The sequence below is a fragment of the Lissotriton helveticus genome, chromosome 9 (genome assembly GCF_964261635.1).
Source record: "Lissotriton helveticus chromosome 9, aLisHel1.1, whole genome shotgun sequence".
Taxonomy (NCBI): Eukaryota; Metazoa; Chordata; class Amphibia; order Caudata; family Salamandridae; genus Lissotriton; species Lissotriton helveticus.
In genome coordinates this window covers 64983286-65010913 of record NC_136070.1, presented here as the reverse complement: position 1 = coordinate 65010913, position 27628 = coordinate 64983286, and the positions used below count along the sequence as shown (strand labels likewise).

The 27628-nt window shown below is 44.3% G+C and overlaps 1 protein-coding gene across 4 annotated transcripts in view; it reads left to right on the top strand.

Moving 5' to 3' along the window:
- EXD2 (exonuclease 3'-5' domain containing 2) overlaps positions 1 to 27628 on the top strand; it is a 62613-nt gene that overhangs the window by 15867 nt on the left and 19118 nt on the right. For all 4 annotated transcript variants that reach the window (XR_013600835.1, XM_078659459.1, XM_078659460.1 and 1 more), the window contains exons 3-5: positions 11915 to 12171; positions 23324 to 23450; positions 26835 to 27145. Coding sequence is in view for 3 of the 4 variants with exons in the window: in XM_078659459.1 (XP_078515585.1) it covers positions 11915 to 12171; positions 23324 to 23450; positions 26835 to 27145 (695 nt within the window). In the remaining variant the exon portion in view is untranslated. The remainder of the gene's footprint in view (positions 1 to 11914; positions 12172 to 23323; positions 23451 to 26834; positions 27146 to 27628) is intronic.

The following is a 27628-nucleotide window of genomic DNA, read 5'->3' as shown; positions in this document are numbered from 1 at the left end:
ACAAAGCTATACATTTTCTAGAAATAATACATATATTATTTCCACTCCAGTTTGTGCACAGTAGGGAAAGTGTGGACTCGGGTGGGGTAAAGTTTAATATTACTACTCCAGTTGGTAGAACAGTAGGGAAAGAATTGGACTCAGGAGAGGTAAACATGTACTATTTCCACTCCTGTCTGTGCAACAGTAGGGAAAGAGTTGGACTCAGAAGGGGTAAAATGTAATATTCCCACTCCAGTCTGTGTAACAGTAGAGAAAGGAATGGGAATAGTACATTTTACCCCTCCTGTCACCGCAACAGTAGGGAAAGTACTTCACCTAAAACATATACCTTTCGCTAAGATATCCTATTATATAAGCTCCTGCCTCGGTGTATGTTTTTCTGGCTGATTCGGGCGCCAAGACGCCATAGGGCATATGTGCAATATATAAAGCTATTCAATATCAATACCTTATTTTAATACAAGTATTTAAAAAAAATGTATAACACTATTCACATAACATTAAATATATACATTAAATAAACAATTAAAATAATTATACATATTTTAAATAATTAATATAATGAAAAAGTTGTTTATTAATTATTTCATTACGCTAGTCACACATTTAACATAGATATACATTCAAATGTTTTAATAATTGCACATTTACGTAATTACTTAAACATTAATTAATAATTTATCAATAACTAATAAGTAATTTAGTTACCTTCCCACCCTATCCCCCTACAAACCCAACAACCCACTCCTAAAAAATTACATAGAACAATATTTGCACAAATAATATACTTAATAATAAAATGAATAATGAATATTAATTAAAAATATTTAAATACATTTTACTTAATTATCTTCCCACATTGTATCCCTCAAACCTCACAACCCGCTATGACACTATAGATTACTATTTTAAAGTTAAATGTAAAAATATAAATAACTTAAAATTATAAACTAGATTTAAAAACATTACCAACAATTACACAAACAAAATAAAACATATACACGTAAAATATTATTTAAACACAGAAAGATATTTTAAAAACTATATTTCTTACCATAATCAATATTCTGGTCAGCAATATTTTTTACAACAATATTTTTGTGTCGTGATATTAAAAACTCAATATTTCTGTAACTCGATATTTTGTCTGAATTCCCTGGTTGTGCACGTGTTTGTGTGATTCACTTTTAAGATGAAGGAGGCTGGAGAAGGGAATGTGAAAGGGATATGAAAATGGTCTAGTTCCTGTTTATATTTGCTTCTCAGTTTGCCCATATTTTTTGCATTTCTTTAGACAACCTCTTCCTTATAGATTACCTTTTCAGTAGCCATACACTAGTCCATGTCTTTGTCCTAGTCCGATAATCATGGAGGTTCTTGGAGACACTTTCAAAAAGCTTTGGTGGATTTGATCGGGTATTCTGTAATATATGTATATAGACAGGGGTAATGCAGTCATTTTGTATATTGCCGCCCTTACCATTGGCAACAACAGGGGAGGTTCCGCCAGTGTTTTTCAAACTTCTTTCATAAGAGGTCCCGATTATCTGTGTGTGTGGGATCCTCTTATGTTACCCATTTCCCCTTGTAGTTGAAATGGCTATATTTTACTTTAAGGGACATTGGAACTTAGTTCTCTGGGATCCATCCTCCCTTTTGGAATATTAATGATTTCTTCTGAGTAGTTCTTATATCGAATAATTGCTTTAGCCTGGCCAAAACGTTTTCTGGGTCTGCTATATTTTTGGCAACGATTTGGTTTTTATTAAGCTTTGACAGCTTTGACATAGCAGGATAGAGACCAGAACAAGCAGCATATCTATGAGAAACATTGCAATTTCGGTACATGAAGCACAAGTATACAAGATACGGCAGCTTACCATCCATTTGAAAGGTAAATAACTGGTACCGTCAGGAGGTCTGTTTCGGCTTGTGTGTCGTTCTGTAGGCTTAAAAAAGCTGTGTACTAGCTCATATTAAGTTGTGTCAGAATCATTCTGTTGCCTGCTGCTGCTTAAAGTGTCCCTGTGGCTTATTGTCTCCCTGCTTGTCTCAGTAGGATGAGAGAAGCCCAATAGGTGGTAACGTACAGAGCATCTGCAACAAACGTGGAAGGCTGAGAATGGGATTGTGTTTAAAAATGGGGAAGGAGTAACTGGGGGGCAGGAGGGAGGGTGTAGGTGGACATGAGCGATGGTGGTAGAATAATGCTTAACAGAATTGGGGGTTTTACGGACCAGAGAATGTTGCATGGGAGGAGGGGGCCCGGGCTTGGGAACAGCCACTGGTCGGCGAGGAGTATGACCTCTGGCATATTTCAATGCAACAAGGGGGAAGAGGGTAATGTGAGGGCATTAGAGGTGAGGTTGAACTAGCAACCAAGAAGGTATATGGCAGTGCGAAGACAATGGCTGGGGTTGCTATAGGTCCCCGGAGTTATTCGGGAACTAGGAGCCGTGAAGCTTGGGATGGTGAGGGTGGGGAGTTCTTTTCAGCTAATTCATTGAATTCCATAAGCATAGTGTTCCAGGCTGTGACAATATGCCCCCAATCTGGGTCTGCTAGATATATATAATGTCATCTTCATATGATGAATTTCTTTCATCCCAATCCTCCTCCCAGGCCCATCCCCTCAGTTGGGCTTCTTTTTTTTGTGGAAGAGGTGTGTCGCAGCGGCCAGGGTGCCTGACTCCGGACTACAGGGTTCACGGTTCGATCCCCGGTGCCGGCGGCAGGTTAGCCCAGCACCATGTGACTCTGGACAATAGCTTGCTTAATCTTCCCGAGGGCCCACAGTGCCGGGACACCACTTCGGAGGTAGCTGTGCGCTTTACAAATACTGGTATTTCATTATTATTTCATTTTTAGTATCTCTTTGGCTAGGAGTTCTGTTGTGATGGCGATCAGCTTCGGGGATAATGGGGCATACTTGATGATTCCCTCTGGATATTGATATGTTCCTCGCCCAAGTCCCATTGATCCTTACTCTTGCCATGGTTTGTTTTGTAGAGCAATATACCCCAGACCTGGAATTTCTTTCAGGATCAGGAAGGTCCATGTAATGGATCAAATGCTTTATTGGTGTTCAATGACACCACAGCAATCTGCTCCTTTACTTTAGTAGCTGCTGCCAAAAGCTGCTTTAGCCCAATTAGTCTGCACATCTCACTCTGTTATTTCTTTACTTGACATAATTAGGTATTTTCACCAGGATTTCAGCAGTGATGTTGAGTGATTATGGTATGCATGCGTCTGTAGGATTTCCTTTTTTTGAATCCTTGCTAGTGTGGCAGATCCTAAGTCTGCTGACAGCACCCTCTGGAAACATGTCATGTAATTGCTTAATTATTGACTTTTTTTTGTCTCCATCTGGAGTATGTTGAGGCCAGGAATTTTCCAACTTGTAACTGTGTGTCTTTGCCCTCTCAATTATTATCCTAAGTAATTTCTTCCTCTAGTTTTTGTCTTTGCCCTTATACTGTCTTTTTTGGTGGGGCAATTTTGGATAAATTGTATTAACTCTACTAAACTTTGTGATGTTTTAGATTTATAGAAATCTTGTTGATGGTCCTCAAAGGTTAAGCTGCAACCAACTGCCATTAGCAACTCTCTTACATATCTTTGTTGTTTCTTGTGGCCATTTAACCACACCAGGAGTTTTCCAGCCTTCTCTCCGGTTTCATACAGGCTCCTCTGTCTACTGAGGTAATGTTTTAATAGCATCTGTAGTTTTCGCCTTGATTTAATCTCTCTTAGCCTGCATCAGTCTCCTCCCCCTCAGTGAGATGTTGTCTATAGTCTCTCTCTCTCTAGTTGCAATAATTCTTGCCCTACATTGTTAGTTGGCTTTATCCTTTCTCAGATATATCCCACTTCTCCTCATGTTAACTTCTCTCTCATCATGGATGTGTAAGCATTCCAGTGTGTTTCTGCACTTTCTACTGTGCCTGTGCTTTTGGAAAATGTGGTTTGTTTTCTGTGTCTGTAGTCAGATTTTATATATGCTCTGTCTGGGTCTGTAAGCCTCCATGATGTTATGTGTGTTCAATGTTACCATAAGTGGGCCTTGATCAAAGGTGCCCCTTGCTAGATATTTAGTATCCTAAATCTCTGAATTGGTTACTCTGTCCTTGAGTTGGAGTTGCGGGTGATTGAATAGTATGAATAACTGGTGTTATTATTATGTGTTCTCCAAATGCCACAAAGTCCCAAGGCTTTGGGCACGGTCTCAAAATTAAGCACATTTAAGTTTGCCCGTCTGCTTTTTAATTAATCTGTCTAGTATAAGTGCACATGAGAAGTCCAACAGCAGCCGCTCTTTGATTTGTATCATTTCAATCTGTAATTCCGGCGTACATAGACATTTATCATTTATATGTTTTCAACTTCCAACTGTCCCAAAACAGCCGGGTCTGTTCTTATTTTTGTTGAGTGGAATGTTACAGATTTTTTTAAAATATATATATATTTTTAATCTAGAATAGTCACTCATGTGATGCTTAAGATTTACATGTTTCGGGCAACCATACACAAAATGGAATATGCTACGACGACTTGAGCCTTGACAAAGGGGGCTTCCACGAAAAATGTGCTGGCCGTTTGTTTAGTATCGCCTGTAAACAATTGCTAATAAAGAAGTTTACAATAATATTAGTTCACTGCCTATCTTTACACTATGGACAAATTCAGAATATCAAACTTAGATGGAGATAATATGGATCTCCAGAGTGCGTTGGTGCCATCTTGATCCTGCATTGATATGGATGTTCTTCCCATAGATAGAAGAAGTACATTGGCATGAAACAATTATTTTGTCTCATCATTTGAGTCACATGTTTCTTCCTTGCATCCCCATTTGGTACCTATATCTTCTTTATGATAGTACCAGCTGATAATGCTTTCATCGGTTTCTTATATCTCGTGGGAGTTCATAACATGGTTTAGTGGTTTATTTGATGCAGGTGAGTCCTTACAGTCGGTGGTCTTTCTGTCTGCCGGTCCCTAGGAGTAGTCTGAGTCTATAGTTTTAGAGAGTGGGTCGTTTCATGATCAGGCAAAAGTTTCTTTTTTGTTAAGCATGGATTAGGAGTATGTTATTCTGTGGTATTTTCTTGTATGCCATCTGTTTTTTCTGTTTGCCGCTATGGTGGCTAGTACTTTTTTCCTTTCCCTTTGAGCGAATACTTTTCTTATGCCCATTCCTGTGCAACTTCTCGTCTCTCTCAAAAAATTGTTTTGATTTGAAAGATCACTTTCAGTCTGATGGAGAAATGGACACAAGGAGATGATGGACAGAGTGCTGAAACTTTTCAGGCACTCACCCCAAGTCACAGATCTGGGTTGAATCCATGATCGTTCTTTAGCTCATTTTGCCACTCCAGTTCAGACCGAGCATGTGCAAAACAGTCTTGACCCTGTGCCTCAGGGTAACAGTCCAGACCGAACTGCCAAGCCAGGTCTACCCTGGACCTGAATGAGCATCCTATGACTGGTTTTGGCGTAACACCCCTCATCAGCCAGGGTAGCTTGAATCCAGTGGCAAAGTGAGCAAGGGACCCACGGCTGGGCATACCCTGCCAACTTAGGGCGCACAAAGCAAACACAAGGAGATGATGGACAGAGCGCTGAAACTCTTCAGACACTCACTCCCCAGTCACAGATCTGGGTTGAATCCATCATCAGTCTTTAGCTCACTTTAGCTCACTTTGCCACCCCAGTTCAGACCGAGCCATGTGCAAAATAGTCTTGACCCTGTGCCTCAGGGTAACAGTCCAGACCGAACTGCCAAGCCAGGTCTACCCTGGACCTGAATGAGCATCCTATGACCGGTTTTGGGGTAACCCCCCTCATCAGCCAGGATAGCTTGAATCCAGTGGCAAAGGGAGCAAGGGACCCACGGCTGGGCATACCCTGCCAACTTAGGGCGCACAAAGCAAACACAAGGACAGAGCGCTGAAACTCTTCAGACACTCACCCCCCAGTCACAGATCTGGGTTGAATCCATCATCAGTCTTTAGCTCACTTTGCCACCCCATTTCAGACACAGCTATCTGCAAATCGACCTTAACCCTGTGCCTCACGGAGAACTGAAACCTATATCAGATATTCAATGCTGGGAGCTTTTGTTTCACCCCCATAAATTATTTCCTTTGTTGTTGTTGTACGACTCTGGTTTAGTCCAGGAAAACCTTAATGCATCGTGCCAATGGTTTATTTCTGTAGTTTAGTATATGTATTATCAGTGTCCTGGGTGGTGCTCCAGGAGGTCTTTTTGACACAGGGACTCCATTATTATGTATGAGATTTTTTAGGAGGGTAACTTTCCCTTTCTTTTTCTACAGGTCCCTTCCCAACTGCATTTCCGTAATACAGGACCTCTATGTGGCATGACTCCAGTAGACCTTTAATAATATTTCTACTAATGACTGAGTCGTCCACATGCAGGGTCCCGTGGGCCAGGTCTTATGCATCCCTACTCCTCCACTGTGAAGGGAATCTGAAGCTCGGGAACACTCTTATAGGGGCTGGGGGGATGTCTGTCATGATCCCATGACAGAGGTAGCCATCACCCAACCTTGCTTCAGTGGGGCTTCTCACCTCCATGGATCCTCCCCCGGATTCCCTCTCACTGTTACCCAGATCAATGTGTGTCGGAACAGCCTCCGATGGCCAGTCACTGCCGGACTTTCGATTGCTACTCCGGCTCTACTCCAGGCACCTTACTTGGGATCCCCTTTTACTGCTGTAAATGTAAATTGATACTTGTATAGCGCACTACTCACCCGCAAGGGTCTCCAGGCGCTTGTACGAATACCGCTGTGGAACCCATCCTGGCTTTCCCTGTGAGGTGTCCACTCCTGGGCACCCCCAAGGTGGAGGCCAGGCATCCTTAGCGTTGTGGGGGCCGTTGTGGAGATTAAGCAAGCTATTGCCCAGAGTTGCAGAGTGGGACTCCATGATTGGAATAGGCACCGAGGCGAGAATTATCAGGTCCGTGGAATTTTTGAGCCCAAGACCCACCGAGGCGGGGAATTGAACCCTGGTCCCGGGCTAGACCTCTGCATCAGGGTCTGCCGCTCTAACCATTGAGCCACTCTTCTCTCTTGCAGGAACATTTGGGACTACGACCTCCCCCGCCTAGAGTTTTCTATTGCTCACCGCTTCACTGTAGTGCTTCAGTACTTGTTCCCCATACCTCCACAGAGCCTGAACTGCATCTACCGCTAACATTTAGTGCTTGCTTCCTCAGGAGTAAGGCTGCCAATGATCCCATTGCATTCCCGGCTAGTGATGGGCTGCTGTCTTCAACTGGCACTGCGCAACAGCTGTCGCTCACTTCCTTGCTAAGTGTTTGCTCACCCCTGTGGCGTTCCTGGCTGCATGTACCTGGGTTCCTCTCCTCACAACACGGCCCCTTAACTGTCATCTTGTTCTCCATCAGGGCCCATGGCAGCAACGTTCCTCTAGCTTTTTGACTGTTTTGGTGAGACTGGGGTGTATAAAGTTCCCCACCAGGTCTTGTTTCATTGGGTAGGAGGCTGCAGGATCTCGGTGATGGTTCAAGAGCTCTACAGGTCTCTGGATGCCATATTGGCCATTCCTGCTCCGCTCCATTTCATATGTTTAACCCAACGTTCATGATCTAGATATTGTTTTCAGGTCTTACATTTATATACCTTTCATTGCCTTGTTGTCGGGGCCTGTAGTCCCTTCATGCTAACGCATGTTCCATTCTGGGCTGCAGATGGCGTCCGTAAGAATGCTGAGAGTTAGAGTTAATGGGTGTAATACATCGGATGGATGTGGCTTGTGTGACAGACATCTGTAAGTTCAGCCAGAAGATGAAAAGTTAGATGGTTTGTTGGTAGAAGATGTTGCATGATTTGCCCCAGTGCAGAGTGTGATGCAGACTAGGCATCGCCCCAAACCAGGCACGCAGCTTTGAAACCAGTTGGCCTCTGCTCAACAGAGGTGCATAAAGTGCTAGGAGGCTGTACGCTTTGTATAGCCTGAGGACTTGGGTCTGACTTGGAAGCAAAGAATGAACTATGGCTACTTTAGCAAGCCTGCTGCTCTCTCGAGTCAGGTTTCAGTTTTGTCCCTATTCCATATACACTGATTGAATGAAAATAGATATGCAACGTGTGTCTGTGTGTATGGTATTTGTGTAGTGCGATTCTAGTCAAAAAGGGCAGCGTAGTGCTGTACAGAGTCAAAGGTAAGCATGCAGTCAACGATTGATAGAGCAGATGGCGAGTTGTAGAACGTTTACTGCATTGTGACTTAGTGTACTTTAAAAGAGGTGTGTCTTCTACATTTTATTACATTGGAGCAGCGTTGGGGCGGTTCTTATGAATATGGGGATGTTGTTTCAGATCCTGGGTACAAAGATGGAAAATGCTTGTTGCCTGTTTTAGACTTCAGTCTGATTGTGGCCTGGCTGCATTTATGCTGAGAATCACCACAGACTGAGCTTGTACTTGAGATAAACCAGGGTGCTGGTGATGATGACTTTGTAAATGATGCAGGCTTGTGAAGCCAAAGGAGTTTCATCAGCATGGGGCTAATGGGATCTAATTTCTTCCGGCCCTGGATGAGACATGCTGCAGCATTTAGAATGCCCTTAAGGGGTGCCAGTGTGGACTATCGGAGACCATATAGCAGGGCATCACCAACATCCTGACAAGAGAGGATCCTGATAGGATAGCCTGAACAAAAGTTATGAAATCTATCCGGAAGAAATGATTTCATATTTTTAGAAGAAAGAGCTGGTAGCAGGCTGTCTTGTGTCTTTTTGGCACTGTGTTCCTTGAGGAGGAGGTGGTGTTCACGGTCATTCAAAGTGACTTGGCATTCAGTAAAAGTTGGGGTTCAAAGCAGTCCAGGTTCAGGTCTTTAAGCTAATCTGTACAATTTTTTGCTTGTATTTTGTCTTGGTGGTTCAGGAAGACACTGGACATGCAGTTCTGGATAAAGTGCAGGTAGTGCTTGAGGCGTAGCATGTCTGGAGCCTAGGAGACTTTCAGGCTGAGTTGTGTTTCATTGAAATATTGTTGAATGTTGATGCTATAATCTGTGAGGAGAGCCCTGAGAGGCTCAATGTAGAGGTTAAAGATGACAGAAGACTATATACAACCCTAAGGGACTCCACAGTTGATTGGTGCCCATGTGAACATACTGGTGTCAATTGAGAACCAGCGAAGGACATTGGATGCGAATCCCATTTGAGACGCCAGGCTGTGAATGAACGTTGAATAGTTTTCTGTGTTGAAGGAAGCGGAGAGGTCCAGCAATATAACGAGTCAGGGGTCATCTACATCTGTAGTCAGGAGGGCATATTCTACGATAGCTGTCTCCTTGCTGCAGTGTGGTCTGAAGTCAGATTGGTAGTCATACCCGAGATGGTTAGCATTAAAGTTATCTTGGAATTAAGTGTAGACTGATTTTTAGGTCTTGCCTACCAGACGGCGCAAACTGTTTGGGTGTGACAGATCTACTGTGAACTTATAGTGGTCTTACAAACCACCTGTTGCTTACCATTGGTGGGCATTATTGTCACACTCATTTGCTTACTTCTTATTTGATGGCTTGCCTTCTTCTTGTGTTTGTTCTTCTCTTGGTGCATAGCCTCCTTAACATTGCTTTGATTCTTTAATCTAGATCCATACACTGCTCACTGTTAGGAAGTAAACCTTTTTCTTTTTAGTTAAGCACTCCACGAGAGTGCATGTGTTTTCCATCTTTCTCTCTCGCTTCTCCCTCTGCCAAATACTCGCGGTTCTCTTTTGCTCATGTGCTGCTCCCTTTCTCTCTTGTGTACCTCCCCCTTCAAACTCCATCATGCTCTACTCTGTTTTGGTCTCTCCCTCAAGAGGTTCTAATCAGTCCTTTGTTGCTCTCTTTATTGCAATTTCTCCCCTCCTCCCTTGATCCACCCTCCCCACCTCCTTCTCCTTTGCATCTCCACCACTGCAGTCCTTTTTATATGTCTATTTTGAAAGGTGAAAAATCTTTTTCTATTTACTGATCGAAGTGGCGCCCACCATCTTGGAACGGAAAATAAAATAAGGAAAATGACACCCCACGTCACGCTGTAGGCATGACCACGCGTGCATGCACCTTGTTCATTCTTCCGTTTTTTTCCTGTGCTGAACAGCATTGGCAGAATGCATTGGCAAAGCCAATTTGTCCAAAAGGCAAGGCGTACTGGCTTTGCTAGTTCTTAGGCAATGATCTTGCCGTTGAAAAGTAGGTCAGTGATGGAGCGGTAGTTGGTGAGGTCATCGCGGTCTAATGTAGGTTTCTCCAGCAGTAGAAGCAGCTGGTCTGTGAGTGAAGGTTCAACCTGAAAAATAATTAGCTTTAATAGGAAATCACTAGCTTAAATGGGAAAGGGTTATTAAATCTTTTGTTATGAGTCTGGAAAGGAACTGGGATGCAAAGTGAAACACACCACAATTCGAGAGAAACAGGAGATCAGTAACCTAAGAGAGATCCTATTGTAGCTAAAGAAATGAAAGATGCTCCCCCAGATTGTAATTAAACTAAAATATGTTTCTGGTATTTATTAAAGGGGCTTTTATATACTTGAATCTTCTTTAACCCTTAGAGCCGATACTGCTGCTTAATGATGATGATATCTGAATGGTTGAAGGTGAAGAGCCCTGAGTCCCCTGCACCACAGCTTGCCTTGATGATTTATACATGAGAATGACCAAGGCCATGTGTTGACTCATGATTTTTGGGGGTAGGGTAGAACAAATCCCTTGCTGCCTGACAGAGAAGGAGGAGGATTTGGGGCTGCTGAGGATTTAGGGCTGCTGCTGACAGAAAGCAATGGATCCAAAAGCCTCACAGCGCTTCCACCGGTAGAAAACAGTTTGAGCTGTAATGAAGACTTTAATAAACAATCCTATTTATGTATTCTAGATTTATTAGCAGTGCTGGTCATCTAGGTATGGAATTTGCTGTAGAGAGATCAGTTTGTAAGCTGGAGAACTTAGGGTTGTATTTTGGTAGGGTTTTATTCATCCTCTTACCAGCATCTCACTTCTCCATGGGTGCTCCACAACCATCACCCATCGCTGTGAATAAAATGTGATGTCACAACAATGAAAATGCTAATTGTACCTAAGAACTTGGGATGGTTGGGGTAATGCGGATAAGTGAAGGTCCTGGCACTTCTGCACCAGGAACGTAAATGACAATAAGGTAAGAGAGGTGCTGAAGTCCTTTTTATTAAGGGACCCAACACCCCAGTGAGAGAGCTATGTGGGGGGTTGAATGACAAATTAATTGGATGGCAAAGTTACTGAATGGTAAAGAAGAAGAGAAAATAACGTCGCATGGGTGTGAGGATGGTTTGGCCTGTATGTCTGTAATCTGCCTGGGTCGAGGCATGCTAAAGAGACTCGTGAAGAGACAATTTGCTGTCATTTGAATTTAAAAGTTAATATCAAATCTTATCACTGTTAAAGAAAATAAGAGTCCTGGTGTTTGACTATCTTCAGTCTTATCTGAAGTTCACTGAGGCTGGTGCAAAGCTTTTAAAACTCTTAGTTAAACTGAGAGTACTTCCAACAGTAGTTTTGTGGAAGCTATAGCTGATACACCATGGCCATGCGACAGATTGATTCAGATACTTGTATTTGTCCAGAGGTTCATTTCCTAGCTAAGGTTGTGTTGAACTAAGTATATCTACATTTTGTAAGTGATGCCTTTACATTTTATATATATATATATATATATATATATATATATATATATATATATATATATATATATATTTTTTTTTATGCCTTTCACTTGCATTTGAATTGAATATTCCTCGTCTCGGTTGGCGATTAATTGAAATCTATAAGATGTCCCTTGTTTAAGACCTTTATTAATCTAATCTTTGCTTCGCTTGAAGGTGTCTGCAGAAGGAAGATCAAGCCCTGTCTCTCTACTCCAATTGGCATCCCATAGTGGGCGTTGTGTCCTTATTCGTTTGCCCCAACTGACCTCCGGCACCACACCCATCCCGAAAACTTTATTGAGTCTTTTGGCAGATGGCAGTGTCTTGAAAGTTGGAGTTGGATGTCGTGAGGATGCGTGTAAACTGCTTCACGACTACGGCCTCTCAGTCAACGGGACAGTAGACCTTCGGTACCTGGCTATGAGGAACAGGTTTGTGTTTGTACCATCTACAGAAACCGTCACAAAGTGAAAGGCCGGGAAACTGGTTTCAGCTTGTAAGTGCTCGGGTTGAGCATAGTGGAATCAAATTGAGTGAATTTGGAACTGTGACAAAGCGTAAAGTGAACTGAATGGTGGGCCGATTATTGTCTGATCCATGGTAATAGCTAGAGACAGGCTAGTATTTAAGAAAACATGAGATTTCCCAAAAGGTACCAACTCTGTAGGAATTTTAGGGCTGGGGCGCAGTCAGCTATGTATTAGGAGCGATTCTTGTGTTTTTTTCACTGTGGAAGTCTCACAGGGCACTGTGAGAAATGTGCTTATTAGTTGAGGGGGTAAATCCTCACCTCAGATAATAATCACAATTTTTGTCAGGGTGAACCCTTAAAGTCAATAAATTAACTTGAGAGCAGCCCCCTCGTAGCTTTGGTACAGAGAAAATAGGCTAAACTTAGAGGCAATGTGTTAAGTATTCATGCAGTACAGAAGCAGTAATTAAAGTCGAAATGTAAAACAATGAATATCCCAAAACAAATTGGAACCCATGGAGTGAAATTTAATAAACAAAATCACACCAATATTACAAACCTCCAATCTGTATGTACGTTTGTCCTCGAAGTCCGAATTCACCACAGGAGTATGTTTCTGAAGCAACCCCCAGGATCTCAGAGGAGCCAATTATGGATGGAAGGGCGTCCTCAGTTCCATCGCCCACCCTCTGGAACAGCTTCCATTTATTATTAAATGATTAAGGCCACAGGGTGGCAGACAGAGGCTAGTGGGGAAGGTCTAGTCAAGGTCCAGTTACCACTGGTCAGCTGGGCAATTGCAAGAAAAGGCTTCTTGTAGCTTGTTTTGTCCCGTTGACTTTAACAAGAGGTCAGCATTATGAGTTCACTTCTTTATCCTGGGTACAAGAGGGATAGCATGTCTAGCCATTTAGGCTCGTCTCAGGCAAAGCAGCAGGTTCAGTCCTTCTCCAGGCGTGTTCCGACGGTGCTCAGAGATGCCTCACATTAATGTCAACAAGAGGCTCATACTGATGGAGGCCAGTCTGTGGGGATGGGGGGGACACAACAGAGGTGCAAGCCTGGGTGTTAGCTACATCTGCTTGTGACAAGGTAGGGCTCTGCAATTAATCTAGTCCTTAGGCCCAGTTCATAGGCCATCCTGTCAAGAGCACCGCAACACTTTCTCACACCCACAGCCTTATGTCCCTGTCCTGCTAGCAATATCACACACAATAAACAAATAGTGAAATGCTAATTACTGGCTGACAGACGTGGGAGAACAAAATACATATTTAGCTTTCAGGGATATCGGGCAGAGAAAAGGTAATCTTATAAAGGTCATCTTTCCAAAAAAGTTATTACAAATCTCACTTCACCGGTGTATTGGGCTTATAATGCAAAATATAAAACAATCCAAAAAGCTACTACTTTCTTGCTGATAACATTCATTAAACTTAATATTGTATCCCAGTGCTTTTCTATGGAACAGCCAACCCTGCTACAGTGAATTAGTATATAGGGCTTTTTCACCATAATTACATGTTTAGCATTCATTTTTACATGTCCTACTTTTAAATACCGCACACCCTGCCCTAGGAGCAAAAAGGCCTACTTAGGGGTCACTTATAAATATTTAAAAGGAAGGTTAGGCCTGTCAAATGGAATTATTTTGATACATTGAATTTGCCATTAAAACCTGCCCAGTCAGGTTTATGGTGGCAGGCTAGCAGTCATGTTTGCATTTGTCACTGTTGTCGATGGCACAATTGGTCCTGCAGTCCACTTGTGACATTTAACTAATAGGCCATGGATACACCTTTGTACCATATATAAGGGACTTGTTAGAAAGTTAAATATGCCATTCAGGCATATACCAATTCTACCATGTTGAAAGAAGGAGTGCTTGGCAGAAACAAAATAGGGTGCACCTGTAGAGAGGGCAAATTTCCAACATGCATGAACTATATTGGTGTATTTCCCTCCGTGTAATCCCTGTCAGTGCTCCTGTTTTGTTTCACTTTTTTTTATCCTCCGCTGTCCTTTCTGTAAATCTTATTTCTGTGAATGACCGCAGGCAACGGGGACATGGTTTTTGGGGGATGGGAGGTAGTCCTGTGTAGCTGACTACCATCCGGAAACAAAACCGGGTATAGGTTCTCTGACCTGGATCCATATTGTGGCCCTTCTCCTTTCCTTGTCTTTTTAGCTTTCGGCTACCGTCCCACTGCGTAAGCAGTGGGTGAGCGGAGCCGAAATCTTTTGTTAGTAGTATGGGGGCCTGAACACGCCCCTCTTCTCCATTGGCTGGCCTCGTAAATGCTGGCCAGCCATTGGAGGAGAGGAGCGTCACTGAGTTCAGGGCCCGCCTTGACGCGATTCGGGGGCGTTTCCGTGTGTTTTTTAAGTCCCGCCCTCTCCTCTTCCCATTGGCTGGAATTTTACCTTCCAGCCAATGGGAAGGGGAGAGCACGAAAAACACACAAACACGCCCCCGAATCCCGCCCCCGAATCCCAAAATGATCTTGTTTTTTTTTTTAGACTGAGTTTGTGTGCGAGTCGTTCTTTCAGATCGAGGTTACTTTACAATAATTGTATTGAGCACCTCGCAGTCATATGCGGGGGACACGCCTGGTTCACAGAGGGGTGCTCCCCTGTGGAGTTCGTGTCGGTAGATGTAAATGAAAAATGACTTTGGAAGTTTAAGAGGCTGCTCCGTGCTGGAAGATTTGCAGTGCGGCAGGCGAGTCATCCAGCTGCCATAGGCGGGGCCGCGCCTCATTCTCACGGCGCTCAATTATGGAGTTCTGGTCGACATAGATGATTAAATAATGTCTTGGTAGGATGAAGGTTTACGCGCCGGAGTGGAGGCCACGCCTGGTTCGCAGAGCACGCTCCCCCATGGAGTGCGTGTCGGTTTACATATATATGAATCATGTCTTTTTAAGTTTAAGGGGCCGCGCCTTTCTGGAAGAAATGTGGCGGGGTGGGCGAGGCATCCAGCTGCCATAGGTGGGGGACGCGCCTCTTTCCCACAGCGGTGCGAGGCATTAAACAAAGTTGATGAGCACTGCGTTGCTAACTGTTATCTTTATGGCTAAAGCTGGTTCATATGTGCAGAACACTTTAAAATATTCCGTCTGAATGTGGCGCATAGCGAACTATTATGTACAGAATACCTTTAAAATATTCCGTCTAAACGTGTCCCAAAGCGCGCGGTGGTTTAAGGGGCCGCACCGGAGTGGGGGCTGTGCCGTTACAGGAGAGATGCAGCTCGCGGTGTGAGGCCTCCAGCTGCCACATGAGGGGGAGGCACCTCGCTCATCTGAGGTTGCTGCAAAAATGAGGAGCCGAGCCCTGGCTGGTGGGAGGGGCGGTAAATGTTTTTGCGGGGTGCCTCTTCACCTAAGACTAGGGACATAAAATCATGTTTCTCCTAATTCTCACTGGGGTGTAGGCATTACTATACTCGGGGTCAGGATTCACCCAGAATGGCAGAAGTTTGAAGAATGAGGTCTTTTCAATGAAGCGCTTGCTGTCATATTTTCGCTGTTCTTCTGCGCTGTAACTTCAGAGGTAGTGTGTTGTGGATTCCGTGTGATCACATGGGCGCCATCGGGTGACACTCTTTTGAAAAACATGTTTTCTCATACCCCGTTGCGTCTGGTTACTGTCTAATGTGCGCTACATTTATTTGAAAGGTGGGGTTTGTTTCACAGCCATATTTTACCCATTTAACTCCTCTGCACTTTGTAAATAGCAGGTGGTGTTTCCGTAGAGCGTACTCGTGTATACATAATAACTTTCATTCTGGGCCACACGTTGCTTTCAAGCACACTTTGGGATGCGATTCTACACCTACGCAGATGTGTATTGACACTGCTTCAATGAACTTATAGCAAGCGAAAGCAACATGAGCCTCTAGCCTTCCGGTATAAACAGCATTTATATACAGTTTGAAGTCTCCACAGTGCGTTCACTTGCTTAACCACTGCATTCACGAAGATTGTTATAGCGCCTTACTGGAGGTTTCCCTGTCTGTGAAGATGAAGGGGAACATGGTTGGCAAGGTGGATTTCTTGTAAAATGGGTTTCGGTAATTTTCTGCGCTAATTTGAAACAAAAGTTCAGCGTGGGTCAGTCTCCATTTAGCACTGGCACGTGAGCAGGATATTTTGTTGCTTGACTTCTTACCTAGTGGGTCACGTGTTCACTGGGGAGGCTGGTTACACTGGTCTGGGGGATTAGAACTTTTCTTTATTCAAGACTCGGGGACTATGGTCACAGTGTCCCACAGCTATTGCGGTATGATGAGTACTTAAGTTAGCGTGCTGACACAAACATCTAAAGGGGAGGAGCGGTTTGCGCAATCTGCATTCCCGCACTTCTAGCTTGGTTATTTAGGGGCACAAGAAGTAGCGCACGATTTTTCGATTACAGGTCCTTTTAGGCATCGTAGGGAATGGCCATTTTGTGCGGAACGGATGGGTCTGTGGGTTCTTTAGGCCTATGTAAGATGCCTGGAATTTTTAAATGGCACGCCGCACTTTGTGGGCAGCCAACCGTGTGTTTCAAGCGCAGTCTGGGTTTATTCATTTTAATGGTGTGTGAAGCACAGTTCTGGGTTAGTACTTCAACAAATGTAATGGCACTTCTATAGTGCATAATTAATCTTCCCCATGGGCTCATAAATCATTCTAGTTTACTTGATGCGTTATTATACGACAATGCTTATCCCCCTTTTTGTCTATATTTTACTGTGTGGGGAATTTTTAAATCTGGAGCATGGGCTAAGGTACGTACGAGTGTATGTCCACTAATGATTCCAAATGTACTAGTCAAGCCATCAACACGTTTTATCTAATAAATTAATTAAAACACTGGTTCTGTTGCTGGGTTGGGGGGATTAGTGGAGTAACGCATTCATGGCACAGCCCGGGGATCAACCTCTTGCTCACTGGTTCACCTCTTGTTCACGGATTCATTTCCCGGCCATGTACACTTAGCCCTCCCACTTGGCAGAGGCGGACAATATAACGCCATTCAGTTGGCCTTATTTATTCAGCGCCAACATGCCCCGTTGGGGCTTAAAGTGCACAGTGTAAATATGTCATGAATATATATGGGCTTCGGCAACCTGGTAGTGACCCCTTACCAGTTGGGATGGTGGTTTCAGCTCTCAGGCAAAACATTTCTTAGTGACCCCTTACCGGTTGGGATGGTTGTTTCAGCCCTCAGGCAAAACATTTCATGGTTGATATAATTTTGGCGTTCTCGTCCACATATGTCGGTGCAGTGTGCAACATAACCCATACAACAGGTGCAATTCCCACTGGGTACGCTTAGCCTTGCATCTTGCGGAGGGGGACAAATAGCACCATTCAGTTGGAAGAATAAGCATCTGGTTTTCACCACCAAGATGCCCTCCTCTTCGGGGGTGAAAGGACCCAAGCAAATACAAATGATACTCTATGTCAAGAATTATGGATTGATAACGGCAACCTGGTAGTAACCATTTGTCGGTTGGAATGGTGGATAGAATGGATAAGGGAACTAAAATGACTGAAGGGATACAGTTGGTTTGGACTGGTCATTTAAGCATTATTCAGCAATCTTGCTGTCCTCGGTACCAAATAAGTTCAGGCCCAGCGATGGTTCCGTTTACCTCGGGTACGGAGTTAGCCAAGGGTGGGTGGCACAGGGAAATCCCTGTTTTTAGGGTGTATCATTAATTCAGGGGGTGTACTTGGCTCTCAGTTGACCATTGCCTCCAGAGGTTAGTGTAAGAGCATTACCACACAGGAAGATGTCCTGCAATTGCTATATGGAACCTGCCTTCTTGCGGGACTGGACGGACAAGGAATGGGTCATGATCCTCGCTGGCCCAGTGAACATCCCCCGCAGCCCCCGTTTTAAAATCATACAATTTTATATCCTACACCGTGCATACCTCACCCCTAATAACATAAATAAATACTTCTCTGTAACTGACACTGCCTGCGGCCGCTGTTCCCTCATAGGCGCGGATCTCCTTCACATGCTATGGCTCTGCCCCGCCCTACAGCAGTATTGGGAAGGTGTGACTAAGATACTCAGACACTGTACTGGGGAACCTGTACCGAACACATGGGAAGCCTGTATACTGGGACTATATAAACGCACTCACCTAAATAGAGTCCAAGCTAGATTCTGGGACCTCGGACTTATCACGGCCAAACGACTGCTCACCAAGAGATGGAAGGCTGCCATACCCACTCACCTCCGACACTGGTGCTTGTCACTGACTAATTGGGCGCGCGCTGAACACTGTTCTACAGCGGGAGGAAACGGCGGGGCTCAGGAAGTTCCCCATTGCACACCAATGGGAGGGCATACTACACTCCTTCCTGCAGAAATGTGTGGAACAGGGAATCACGTGAAGACATATGCACTCCCAGTCCCCCCCCTTTCCTGATATGGCGCCACTCTGATTACACTTGACATTCCATATGACCTCCTATTGCCATCGGTCTCGGCACACTGTCTGACTGCGGTTTTTCATGTTTCATACTGCCACCACCCATCCCAATCCCGATGACTCGCCGCCACCTGACAACGGCGGTGACGGCCCGGGCAATACGCCGCGCCGTCGCACCCTCCGACCGCTCAGAAGACCCCCCCCACTAATGGCCTTGCTCCACGGACGACACGCGCTCCCCTGGGCCCCGGCCCCCCCCCCGCCTGCCTACCCCGCGAGACGCGGTTGGCATACTAACACGGGCTTCTACCTACCAGGCGCTATGGCGAACTCTACACACACCTACCCCATCCCACCTCCCGCGAAACCCTTGTCCCCCCTGTTTTATAGTTGGTTGTTGCTCTGAGTTCATCCTCTGTTAGACCATGTCCATACGCACACAACTCCATGCTTTATATCATTGCACGTCACAGGACACCCTCGGGTGTAGCGGCCGAGGAATGGACACCCCACATGGGCACTGAGGCGCAGTACACTTCTCCCCGCTGATGCGGACACACATGGAGGTTACACGCCCCATTCACCTTAAGTCGCTAAACACCCTCCATGCTCCTTCACACGATGATACGCCTGTCCTACTGCCGACCCTCATAGGAATACTCGCAACCGATAAGCATTGGTAGCGACGGACACGATCATCGTTACAGACACGGATAGGGGTAGTTTCAGCGCACCCACCTAGAACCACTGCAGCCATGCTGAAAAACCCATAGACCGCACACATGCTGAACACTGACGATGTACACGTCATGATGTAATGTGAAATGTTGTTATACGCTGCTGGACCCCAGGGTTGCCGGGCTTGAAGCTGTGTTTATTCTCTTGATATGCTCTGAACTCCGCTGACTGCAGCTGGCCCGACTGGGTTGTAAGCAATGCAGATGTGTACACTGTGCATTGGACGAATAAAGGTCTTTCTTAAAAATAAAAAAATAAAAAAAAATTAAAAAAAATGGAACCTGCCTTCTTCCTGGCATTAATCAACTGACGTACCCAGTGAGTGCCCATGCCCTACGGCTCCGCATTATCTCCACAGTTGATAGGCGCCCATGAGCTCTTCAGCGCGCCATCTGCTATCACCTATACTAATTGTAGTGCACATTTATACATGTGTTCACACACAACCTTTCCCTAATAAGCACCTTTGTTTTAGTTTGTGTGCACCCCATTCTGCCTAGTCCTCTCTACACTGCATCTTAACTATTGAAATTTCACTACACGCTGTGTTTTTCGACTATACACATTCATAGTAAAACAGTGATTTGTCTGCCTTCTGTTACTTTTGACCCTAAAATTTGGGTTTGGTACCACTTACCAATACCGAGTACCAGTGATGTTATAGACTTCTCTGGCATGTTTTGGTCTTCTCTTAGGAACGTGTGGGGGGGGGGGGCTCTGTGTGTGGCTCTGTGTGCGTGTGGCTGTGTGTGTGTGGGTGCAAATGCAATAGGTCTCGCATTTGCGAAAGATTAAGCTATGGACATTGTAAATGACAATGCCATTTATTTATCTGTTTTCAAATGTGTGGGTGCAAATGCAATAGGTCTCGCATTTGCGAAAGATTAAGCTATGGACATTGTAAATGACAATGCCATTTATTTATCTGTTTTCAAAACCAACACTTAAATAAACAATGTGTCATGTACAATGCCAATAGCTGTAACTTTGTCAAAGGCGAAACCGTTGCATTGTAAATGCTTGTTATTGTTGTTTTTATTAGTTAGGCAGGGCATTTCTCCTCTGTACCACTGCTACACTCCTAACAATGTTTTATCTTTTGGGGTAGAAGAACATGGGGTGAAGAGGCAGCAGATAGATCACTGGTGGTACATTGCCATTAGTAAGAGAAATCTCATGGCATCGAGAACTACTTATGGGTACCCAGCTCTTCTTGCTTCCTATTGGCCCTCCAGAGCTACAGGAAGATCTTATAGCCTGATGTTCTTGTAGGCCAGTCAGTCTTTAGGATAGCTGGTTCCATTATTTATTGCTATATTTCTGTCACTATCCTAATCAGGTTCATGATTCAAGGGATGCTGTTTGTGCAACCTTAGACGGATGAGGAAGCTTTGTAGCCTGGCAGCTTTTGCTGATTGTTTTCCTTTTTCGTTTTTAATTGACCTTTCCTTTGTTTGATCTATTGGTAAAGCTACCAAATGTGTTGGTAACGTGCGGACCCCGTACCACCATTTAAGAGGAATACAAGCACAGACGCTATAAAATGTTTTGTCTAATTTTATTGGCAGTACTAATTGGACACAGATCTTTTAGTTTATAATTGTATGTAGGAATAAGAAATGCGGGCCATTGTTTTCTGGAGTATACATGTATAATTGCATTATGGTACTCTGCATCTGGCCAGTCAACTTTTAACAGTGGCTCACGGTAGCGTCCAGCCCTTTGACACCATGGCTCGATATTATTGCGAGGCTTGTAGCTAAAAATTGAGTGCTTTCTTCTACTGTTGATCTTTTCCAATAGAGATGAATGAGAATCCAGAGAATAAATAGTGAAGAAATAGTTTAAAACAACCCTCTTTGACAAATCTTCATAACAAATTCATCTTTGGACAAAATGTTTCACCCTCAATCACTACCCTGACACTAATTCTACCCACAAACCACACACTTTCTCCACACATAACTCCAACGCAGTCCCTAGCTATTAAGCGAACATTGATTCAGTTTCCACAACCTTACCCCCACCCTGACAGTACCTCTTAAACTAGAGCTCACCTCTACCCCTCTTTATTACCTTTCTTTAAAGTGACAATAACAAATGAAATATGTAGTTTTGTTTCAATTTAAAACATCAACTAATAACTATATTTTCTTAATAGAGTTTTCTGCATAATCCTATTCAGGGGACCCAATTCCCTGACTGTTCTGGTCATGAACTAAACTAAATTAACTATGAAGGTATTTACCTAAGGAAGCCGTGCTTTAGTTTCTAGCTGTTTTATCACCAGTGTGGCCATAATGATTCTTGAAGCAAGGCGCAAACTACAACACAGGTAGACCCCTCACGGGCTGTTACCTGCCCAAAAGCTGCATGAGTTGCCAGGCCAGCGTAAACCAAGGCACTTGGCTTCATTTTGTGCTTTCACTGTACGGTTTCACTCCCAGGGTGTACTCATTGCTCGGTGTACTTCATGGCATCCATTGTTCTAGAGATTCGTCACCCTGCGCGGCCCTGCTCGCAGCTTTCAAGCTATGTACCCAAACTAGTGCCGTCTTTCTTGAGTACCCAGTATGTAGCCTTCACCACCTCATTCACTTGTAAGCACAGTTGCCAACTTGTTCCTTCTAATTCCGCAACGATTTCTTCTTTAGGATAAGACTCTGATGCCACTTCCTGGGCATCAGAATCTTATCCTTAAAACTGGCTCGAAGTTAGACGTCTTCACCAGCATTAAAGTATACTCCGTGGCCATCAGTTTGTCATACTTCCGAAAGTTTTTGTTTCCCACCTGGAGGGAGGGCCGGCTTTAAGTCTCTTCTGTTTTACCTTACCTCCAACAGGGCTCGAAAAATCCAAAAAATGGTACTAGTCCTGAAGGACTAGTACCTTAAAAAATATCCTCGACCTAACTGCAACCTACTTGACCTCCGTCTCTGAAAGCGCGGAGCAAATGTGACAAGATAACCAGATTTAAAGGCATCTTTATTGCTCATTAACTTTGTGAGCAATAAAAATGCATTTAAATCTTGTTATCTTGTCACATTTGCTCCGTTTTCACAGACAGAGGAGGAAAGTTTGTTTGTTTTCCTACTCGCCAGAAAGGGCGAGTAGGACCTAAAAACAGCTCGACCTTAAACCAGCTCGACCTTGTTAAATTTAGCTCGACTATGCGAGCGGTCGAGTGGAATTTTCGAGCCCTGTCTAAGTGAAATGATATCCTAGTGTCTGCTCCACAACTATTGTCCCACTGCAACAACAACTAGGGGATGGATGGATGGAATGCTTGAATTAATCTCAGCCAGTGGCAATCGCTCAGGGCTGCATCCCAGCACATCGTTTTTCACTGACCGTGCTACCATAGTTTGGACCCAGCTATCTGCAAATTAGTATTCTCCCTACTCCAGTGGAAACAGTCCAGTCTTTACTGCCAGGCCAGGTCCTCCCTGAACCGGAACACAAGCAACCTAGGAGTGGTTTGACTCTGATTATGATTCATCTGCCAGGTATAGCTTGATTCCAGTGGCGCAGTGAACATAGGACCCACTTCTGGGCATGCCGGTTGCACTTACGGAACCACTGCAACAACAACAAGGTGATAGATGGAATGCTTGAATCAATCTCAACCAATAGCCACCGCTCGGGTTGGCCTCCCCGTCCATCATTTTTGATGCCCAAAATATCTGCCCACAGCGCAATTGCGAAGGTCCGTAAATGTAAAATGAGAAGAGGAAAGCTACACTGACCTATGTAGAATTAATTGGACAATATTTTGCATCGTATACCGTGAAAAATATTTTGATATACAACTCTCATAGCTCAGGCAATGAAGGTGCGTTTTCCATAATTTTGTATTAAAACTTAAAAAAACTACATTCTTCCATTTGATTTGCTACTTTGTGATAGAAATAATTTATAATATTTTTTTTGTTCGAAGGAAGGACATGTTTCACAATGGACTCAGTCTGAAGTCCCTGTCGGAGAGTATCCTGAACTATACGCTTGACAAGTCTGTCTGGCTCCGATGCAGTGACTGGGAGGCGGAAGAATTAACCAGGGAGCAAGTAAGCATTTGCAGCAGGGCCGGACTGGTCTTTTGTTCGGTTGGTCATTTCCCTGGTGGGCTGGAGCCAGTGGGGGCTGGTTGTGAAAGCCAAGGGCTTTTCCTGTTAATGTCTCTCTTTGTTCAGCTCCCAGCATTAACTGCAGCAGGCACAGGGGTGTTCGGGACAGACGACCGAGGGTTAAAGAGTGAGCCAGTGATCTTAGAGGGGAATGAGACAGGAGATGGAGAGAGAATGGATGGATGGATGCGAAGAGAGAAATAGAGCGAGAAGAGTGAAGGAGAGGTGCTAGTTTGAGCACTTTTGCCAGGTCTTGCTTCGGTTTCCAGTCCGGTAGTGATTTGCAGTCAGCCTGCTCATTGATCAGGTTGCGACACATGCTTCAAATCCTGAGTGTGTGGTGCGATGGAGGCGAATGGTGCCTGCTCAAGGGCCAACTGTACCCTTATCCTTCCTTTTTAGGGTGGCTATGTTGGTGGGCAGGCCTGTTCAGAGGGTGTCCTAGTTCTTACATGAGCGCAGTTTATCGGAACAAGTTTACGTTCACCCTCCAAAGTATTTTGCAGTCCAGTGCATTTAAATGGAAAGTTCGTCCTAGAGCCCTGTTGTTTCTGAGGGTGGTTAGTGCCATAAGGCAAGGCCTTTATGTCGGTGGTCCGCACTCTAGTGCATAGATAGGGGAGGGCGCTTACTACCCCTAGTTTGAAGCATAGGCATACGTGGCATTGGGTGCCAGTCTTCTGCCCTAGTCCCAGTACATTGTTAATGGCAGTGTCACACTGAACACATGGGCATGCTCTTAACACAAGCTCGATGAAGCAGACTTTGTCCTTGCAACCTGGTCTTAATGCTATCGCACACGGCCTCCAGGGTAACTCAGTTTGAAACCCATTGTTATTGCTTAGGCACAGTGTGGCACCTGCTGGCTACAACCCTTTGTAAACATCCTGGACAACTAGCACTTTTTCTTCCTTTGTCAAACATGTTAAGGGGTATTGATGGAAACTCCACAAGCGTATACCGCCTATCTGAAGCCGGAACAACACCACAGTCTGGTTATGTACAGTTTAGGATCCTTGGGAACACAAGTGTTTTGCTCATTTGTCAAGATTCACTCCTATTCTTCCATAGTTAATGTTGTGAAATAAAGACCTGCACCTTTTCATGTTTACTTGGTCATTAACTAAGAACAGTGGGACCAATCAATAGACTCTTAAACGCAAAGAGACTGTTGAAGATTAGGAGCAGATCCAATTCAGCAGGGACGACCCAGAGAAAACACCCAGCCTTGGATGTTCCATATGTGTTTTATGGAGCCGTGTCAATCCATGCGACCTACTGCAGTATTAACATTGAGAGCCGGCAAATGGGCTTCAGCATATGCAGGTCGTGATCACGGCACAGGGACGTGTTACAAACAAATTGTAACCGAGTGCCAAGAATCATGGGTGTCTGGCGTCTGATTTCTCACTATGACGTTCTTTTCTCGAAGGGTTTACAATGGACTAATCATCTTCTTCAAGGAAACCTCAGACTGATGGACTGTGGAGAACGGTTGTATCCCAGATGTTGGCATGACCATGCAGCATGACCCCTTAAAAGGTTTATGGGTCTCTACAAGAGCTGCTAAACAGCATGATTATTCACTGCACAAGAGCTCTAGCACTGACATTTGAAATCAGGGCTTTAACTCCTAAGACCTCTTCCTGTGCTTGTTTCCATCAAAATAACATAATGAAGGCAAAGGCTGCACGGGTTTTACTCCTAAATGGCGCAGTACTCACCAAATCCCTCCGAAGACTGTAACACCAAACCCACTTGAGTGATCAGTCTGTACCAATGTGCAGGATCAGAGAAAAATAAGGAAATGGGGAGAGAGGGAACAATGAAACACAAAAAAAAATCCAGCAGAGTATGCTGAACTGCTATTGGCAATGTAAGTAGTACCATGTCTCCAGCAGAGAGGCAGCAGATTAGGCTTCCCTGAAGTGTGAAGGTCAGAATGCAACCAGTTTTCCAAAGGGGTTCTTCAATGAGAGCAAGGGAGAGGAAAAGACAGAGCCACCGCAAAGGGATTCTCAAGGAATGTACCTGTAAAAATGAATGAAACTAACAAACATGAAAACCCCTACAACTAAATGCTACGTATGTTAGGGTGAACCTTCTTCTTGATCCCAACACTACTGGGCCACTCCACTCTACGTGCGACGTCCTATCTTTTCCAAAAACTCAATGCTTCCGAACCCTCTCCGCTGCTCAGACTGTAAGAGATTCAAATAAAATTTCCCAAATTCTTTAACATTTCCGAAGTGAGGGTGCGCTGTAGCCATTTAAAGACTCTATGGTGTGGAGAATCTGCCCACACCCAAGGTTATAGCCTTCGTATATCTGTGAGATGGTGACAAAGAGAGGTCTCTGATTAAATTTTTAATGGGTGCCGCTTGATCTTGTTGTGCCACTGCCTCCATCTGCTAATGTTAAAGGAGGGTGAGACTTTCTGTCGAAGAAATAAAACAAATTCTTGAGTATGTGCACACATTGTCCCTTTGGACTTTGAGTAGCACCAAGACCAGTTAATATCTCTCTTCCTTCACCAAACGTTTGATAGCACTTATCAATTCTAACAGCTAAATCTGATACACCCAGATTAACACTAAGGAGGTGTTGGCATTACAGCCCACTAAGGAATTCTATGGTAGACCAAGAAAGAAGCTCTTACTAGTGTGGAAAAAATGGATAAGCAGCGTTCCCAGTGTCTCTGCCTAAGAAACAATTTCTAACAGCCTTGGCAGAGCAGAGCTTGCCTTATGGTTAATAAGTAGTGATAATATAGAGCTCAATTTTAGTACACTATTGTGTAGATGCGCAGACTAGAAGAGCAGCTCAGAGTAATCATGGATAAAGTTGAAGATGATTGTGGGTTTAGCAGAGGGTTTTGAAGTGGCACAGTTTAGCAGGAAGTCTATGTAGTGAATCAGAGATCCGAATGATAGGTTCCATGAGTGACTTTTGAGTTATCTGTTTGAGTATGCATCCGGATTACCTCTAGAGTGTAGATTTTCTATATATCTAGCAGAGTCATTCTGCTGCAGTGGTCCTCGGGGAATTGAATAGAGGATACATCAGACTAGGGGTTAGGGATCTAACTGATGCTCATAGGTTTGGGTTTCCATAAGTACCAATGGGTGAATTTGGTTTACAGCTGACAATGTGTGTATTCCATTAACCAGAGTGATGCGGAATCATTGGCGTTCCTTGGTATGCAGCTTTACTTCTCCAGCGGCAGACTTGCTCTTCAGGATGTTGACGGACACTTAGGGGCGGGCGCATGGTGATGTAGCCTGTTTTTCAATAATAGTTTCTTATCCACCCCCATTTCTGCAGATCTCTTATGCTGCCAAAGATGCCCAGATCTCCCTGGCCCTGTTCCTCCACCTGCTGTCTCCTTTGCTCACGTCAGCATCCACCGAAGGCAAAGAATCACCCAGGGCCAGGTTGTTGCAGAAGTGCCAAGGCTTGGTGGATGTGCCTTTCAAGGGTTGCAAATCCACTAGGGACCCCAGTGTTGAAACCGACCACCAGCAAAAAGGGAGGTCTAAAAAGTGTGGGACAAGCAGCCAGGATGCTTTGGGACAACAAAGCAAGGACCCCAGGAAACAGAAGCGAAAGCCACTGGGCGTGGGCTACTCAGCCAGGTAATCGGTGTCATGTGTCTGTCTATGTGAATCCAAAGATCTCAACTTCTACTTCTGCGCCTTTGTTCTCAGAAATTCCTATTGATGTGGTTTCCTTCTGAATGTTTTGACTAGTGAACACTATTTCTCTTCCTTTGAATGTCATCTATTAGACTACATGTGATCTTTCACAGAGCTGTCAATCATCACACACAGTTCTTTATGCAGAGGTTGATCACATAATTAGGGCATAAATATGTATTGAAAATATTTCTTTAGGTGTTTGATGTTGTAAAACAGAAATAGCAGTTACTTTTAAACCAGGTCCTCTGCAAGAAATTAACCATTACCAAATGGGACACATCATGTACTTGAGAGAGAATACCAGAACAGGATGGAGCCTACAGAAGGATGCAGCTGGGAAGCACCCAGTCACAAACTCTGCTTTTACTAAGGATTGTGTGCATTGCAGATGTGAATGTACACACTCAGGGTGGTGTATGC